We start from the raw sequence: 5000 nt of genomic DNA, 5'->3' as shown, positions 1-5000 counted from the left end.
CTGAAATGAGGACACCCACAGAAGGGAAGCGGTGAGATAATTTCAGAACAAACTATGTGAGAAGGATGAGCTGCAGTTAATTAAATTAAATTAACCTCTCTAACATTTAAGCACTGTACTGTGGGCCTTTTATGGAAGGCTCAACTCTCAGAGGAAGTTATCTGATAAACAGGATGGAATCTTGTTTTGAAAGGGAAAACATCTTTATTAAGTTCTCTTAAGGACTAAATCAAAAGCTACACATCGTATTATTGTCATAAAATGCAATAGGTACACCTACGCATCTGTAAGAGATGTGGGATGTGGATTACAGAGAGGGATGTGGCGTTCTACGAAGCCAAATGTTCCTTTAAAACCGTACAAAAAAAAAAAAAAATCTATGTTCATTTGTAGCAAACAAGTGACATACAGGACCTCCTTACATAAGCAGGCTTAAGCAGTGCTGGCATTGTTCTGTGTCAGAACTAATTATAATGTTTTAATCTGAAGAGACGCCTTTGTGTGTGGTGTGTCCTGTGGAATGTTTTGTGCTCACCTTTCCCCATCTCTCTCTCTCTCTCTCTCCCCATATCTCTCCATCTCTCTCTCGCCCCATCCCTCTCTCTCCCCCATCTCTCTCTCTCGGCTCCATCTCTCTCTCCCCATCCCTCTCTCTCTCTCTCTCTAGATCACGTGTCTGCAGGACTTCTTCGGGGAGGATGACGTGTTCATCGCGTGTGGCCCAGAGAAGTACCGCTACGCCCAGGATGACTTCCTGTTGGACCACAGCGGTAAGGCTTCCGCAGCCTTTGTGACTGGTAGGCCTGATTAAACTCTCTAACATATGTGTGTATGTGAACACTGTTACACTCTAACACACCTGTGTGTGAACGCTGTTACACTCTAACACACATGTTTGTGAACGCTGGGGGCCAATCTCTCTCAAGAAAAGTCTTTCCACGGGTCCTTGTGTCCTATTTCCCTCCTCACCCTCTTCTGAAAACGCATCGGAGGAGAGGGGAGGAACCTCGGGGAGAGAGGAGAGGGGAGGAACCTCGGGGCTTCTCCTCCGATGGGCTTTGAGAAGGAGGCGAGGAGAGAGGATGCGGGTTCGACCTGGGCCTCCCTCCTTCCTCCTCCTCCCCCATCCTTCTTTCTCTCTCATCGCGCTTAAACACTTTCCCCCTTTACAAAGTAGGAGGCAGGGTGAAGTGTGTGTCAATGAAGACCCCAAGATTATACGTAGATACTAGACACGTAGATAATGTTCAGTATGAAGAATACGATCTAGTATTTTCTCTGTGGAGTGTTTCGGTGTGGTTGCAGTAGGACTGTGAGAGAGGTTTCAGCGGAGTTATTAGACTGCATTATCATCACTCCATCTCAGATCTCCTTCTAGAATCATTTCCCGGAACGATTGTTCAGAACACATAGGTTCCTTCCTCCTGTCGGAGGGAAAGTGGTTGCATTTGTGTTCTATTGTGTATGTTCAACATTCCATGCCAGGGTGTGTGTGCGTGTGCGTGTGCGTGTGCGTGTGTGTGCGCGTGTGTGTGTGTCTGTGTCGGTGTCAGTGCGTGTCCCATGTTGAGGATGGGAAGAGTCCCATTGCCTTTCTTGAAAATCACTTCTAGGATGTTTCCCAGCCTTTGCTGCAGGATGTCCTCTTTAGCCAAGACGCCCCATCCATTGTTACCTAAAGGAGGGCGCTGTCACTGCATCTCCTCCCCTCTCCCCTCCCCTCTGCTCTCTCCTCTCCCCTCCCCTCCCCTCTGCTCTCCTCTCTTCCCTCTCCTCTCCTCTGCTCTCCCCTCTCCTTTCCTCTCCTCTCCCCTCCCCTCCCCCCTCTCTCCTGAGCTAGACAAGGTGGGACAGGGAACAAGCTGTACTGTACTGTGTACAACATCCAAACCTCACGGGGACCCTTAGAGGCTCATTTTAGAGACACTATTCCCCAAAGTCTTACATCCTGTTATGATTAAGGCACGTTTATCAACATGCTAACGTTTCACACACACACACGCCCACGCGTCCGCTCTGGATTTACGCTAACAAGCGTTTAGTTCCTCAGACGAATCTGTTCCGCGGTTTGTTTGAGCACGCTACTTGCCCTACTTCCTCTTTTTTTGCTCGCTCCACTTTGAGGAATTAGGTCTTTGCTAAAAACAACTTGTACGCCGTTCTTCTTTGCGACTGCTCGAAGTCGAGAAAGTCTTTGTGTCTTTGCGGCGGGGACTCCCAGGTGGCTGCTCCTCCCTGTCAGTCTCAGTTGTGGATAAACAGCATCACATTTAAACCCAGGCAGGGAAATGAGGGGAACAAACAGTGGGGAAAACAAACCTGCGCGGCTTTGTGGTTGGAATAGTAAAATAGAAATACGGCACTCAACCGAAACTCACAGTGTATGACGGTTCCACTGAAATGTCTGCTTGTCTGGTGCTTCGCAATAAGTAGTCCTGCTTAACCCTTGTACCCCACTTTACAAACAGTAGGCTGGTGTCACATATGCTTATAAATGATTCATATTTTATATGTAGGCCTTTATGAAGGTTTTATGAAGACCTCATTAAGCCTTTATAAGATACACATCTTGGACTACTTCATCCTCTTCTTCCCCTTTGGGACGTTTGAAATGTCACTGAAATTCCCACTAAGCGGCCATTGAAGTCTTGATGACCACAGCTGCCTCCGCCTCCGCCTCCGCCTCCGCCTCCGCCTCCGCCTCCGCCTCCGCCTCCGCCTCCGCCTCCGCCTCCGCCTCCGCCTCCGCCTCCGCCTCCGCCTCCGCCGCGCTGGTGTCAGTAACAGCCCCTCATTACCGCCTGTCTCACACCAGCCCTGACAGTTTAACTACCCTCCTCATTACCCAGACATCTGCTCTTCCTAAACGCTGCTCTCTGTGTCTGAGCAACACCGCCACCCCCCGAATACAGCTCCCCGCGCCGGCAGACGCAGCGAGACATCACCGAGAGACCGTAATCACGGCCGCCACTCCGCTCGTGAATTGTTCATGGGTTTACGGCGAGCGTGCCGTGCGCAGATGACTGCGCATGTGGTAGTCGTAAAAAAAAACACTTAACTTCCTCTAAATCTCTCGTTAGTGGGAGACGGGCGTTTTATGTTTCCAAAAGAGCCAATTACTGATGTGCTGTTGTACACTGCTGTGTGTCGTTATGTTTTTGTTTTGCAATCTCTGCATTGTTTTCGTTTTTTTCGGGAGCTTTTTCGGATGATTTTTTTTGTTGTTGCGCGATTTCTCCTTTCCTGAACTTCTACGGTAAATGTTCTAAAGAACACACCGGTGGGAAACGCTCTCTATCGCTCTTTAACGATCTTTACCGCTCTAACCCTAACCCTTACATCTTAACTGTCCCTCCTAAAGACCTGTACTAACCCTAACCCTAGAGACCTCTTCACCCCCACTACCCCCCTGTACAAGTTTCTCTCCTGCCAAAAAAGAGTAATTTTTCCTTCTTCTAGCATTGTGACTGCCAATAGCCCCTGGTCCTACCATAGGGTTAGGGGATTGTTTTATCTTATGATGACTGATGGATAGATTACTTACTTAAACAAATGTATTAGTTTTGGATAAAGGCGTCTGCTAAATGCCATGATTGTAAATGTTACTGCTGGGTATTATGGCCAGTCTTATGCCATTCTAAGTCCAGTTCTACAGTGCTGCACCTAATCTAGCATCATTAGGACATGGTTGAAGTCTGTTTATCTCATTTCACTGCTCTCTCTGTGGAGCGATACTTTCTACATTATGGATGAGCGGAGTTGTTGTGGTACTACTGTACCAGGCATCCACCTATCCATCTATCCACCTATCCATCTGTCCATCCATCCATCTATCCACCTATCCATCTATCCACCTATCCATCTATCCACCTTTCCATCTATCCATCTATCCACCTATCCATCTATCCATCTATCCACCTATCCATCTATCCATCTATCCATCTATCCACCTATCCATCTATCCATCTATCCACCTATCCATCTATCCATCTATCCACCTATCCATCTATCCATCTATCCACCTGTCCATCTGTCCATCTGTCCATCTATCCATCTATCCATCTGTCCATCTGTCCATCTATCCACCTATCCATCTATCCATCTATCCATCTATCCATCTGTCCATCTGTCCATCCATCCGTCGATTTGATTCTTCTATCTTCTATCTCTACCACCGCCTCCTCCCTCTCCTCTGTCTCTGGCATCTGGACGTCTTCTGAAACCCAGTGTGTCTCTGCAGAGGGGCCAGGGCTGAGGAGAGCTGTGTGATGTGTGTGTGTTATTTGGGTGATACTGTACCCCTGAGCTAGTTTGAGCTACTCAGAGTGGGTCACTGTGTACTGTACTTTATGGAACTGTGCTAGATAGGGAACTAGGCTGTGTGTGTGTGTGTGTGTGTGTGTGTGTGTGTGTGTGTGTGTGTGTGTGTGTGTGTGTGTGTGTGTGTGTGTGTGTGTGTGTGTGTGTGTGTGTGTGTGTGTGTGTGTGTGTGTGTGTGTGTGTGTGTGGTTTTGACCCTGTGTGTGTTGTTGTCTTGGTTGGGTGTGTGTGTGAGATGTTGACCCTGTGTGTGTTGTTGTCGTGTGTGTGTGTGTGTGTGTGTTGTCGTCTCTACAGAATGTCGGGTGCTCAAGTCGTCGTACGCAGCTCGCTCCCCGACTCCGGTCAGGGCCTCTGGGTCCAAGAGCCCCGGGCTGCTGCGCCGCATCAGGTCCCCAGGCACAGGTACACACACACACACACACACACAGACATACACACACACACACACACACACACAAACCATTCAAACTACCGTTCTCTAGAGTTATGACATGACGATGATAGTTTATTCCCTCATGTCTAAAACAAGACTTTACATGACTAAAACAAGGCTTTACATGACTAAAACAAGACTTTACATGTCTAAAACAAGTACATTACAAGTCACACAAAGTTGAATTCCTGCAGTGTGTTTCCCCTCCAAACTAAATTCTTGGATGACTAAGCTGAGTTATAGC

At 47.9% G+C, this 5000-nt stretch overlaps 1 protein-coding gene across 1 annotated transcript in view; it reads left to right on the top strand.

Annotated features, from left to right (window-relative positions):
• Window positions 1-5000, top strand: part of dclk2a (doublecortin-like kinase 2a) — a 57193-nt gene that overhangs the window by 32922 nt on the left and 19271 nt on the right. The window contains exons 3-4 of the mRNA XM_083693143.1: window positions 668-770; window positions 4618-4725. Coding sequence (XP_083549269.1) covers window positions 668-770; window positions 4618-4725 — 211 coding nt within the window. The remainder of the gene's footprint in view (window positions 1-667; window positions 771-4617; window positions 4726-5000) is intronic.

Source organism: Argentina silus (assembly GCF_951799395.1).
Source record: "Argentina silus genome assembly, chromosome: 21".
Classification (NCBI taxonomy): Eukaryota; Metazoa; Chordata; class Actinopteri; order Argentiniformes; family Argentinidae; genus Argentina; species Argentina silus.
This window is presented reverse-complemented; position numbering and strand designations above follow the sequence as displayed.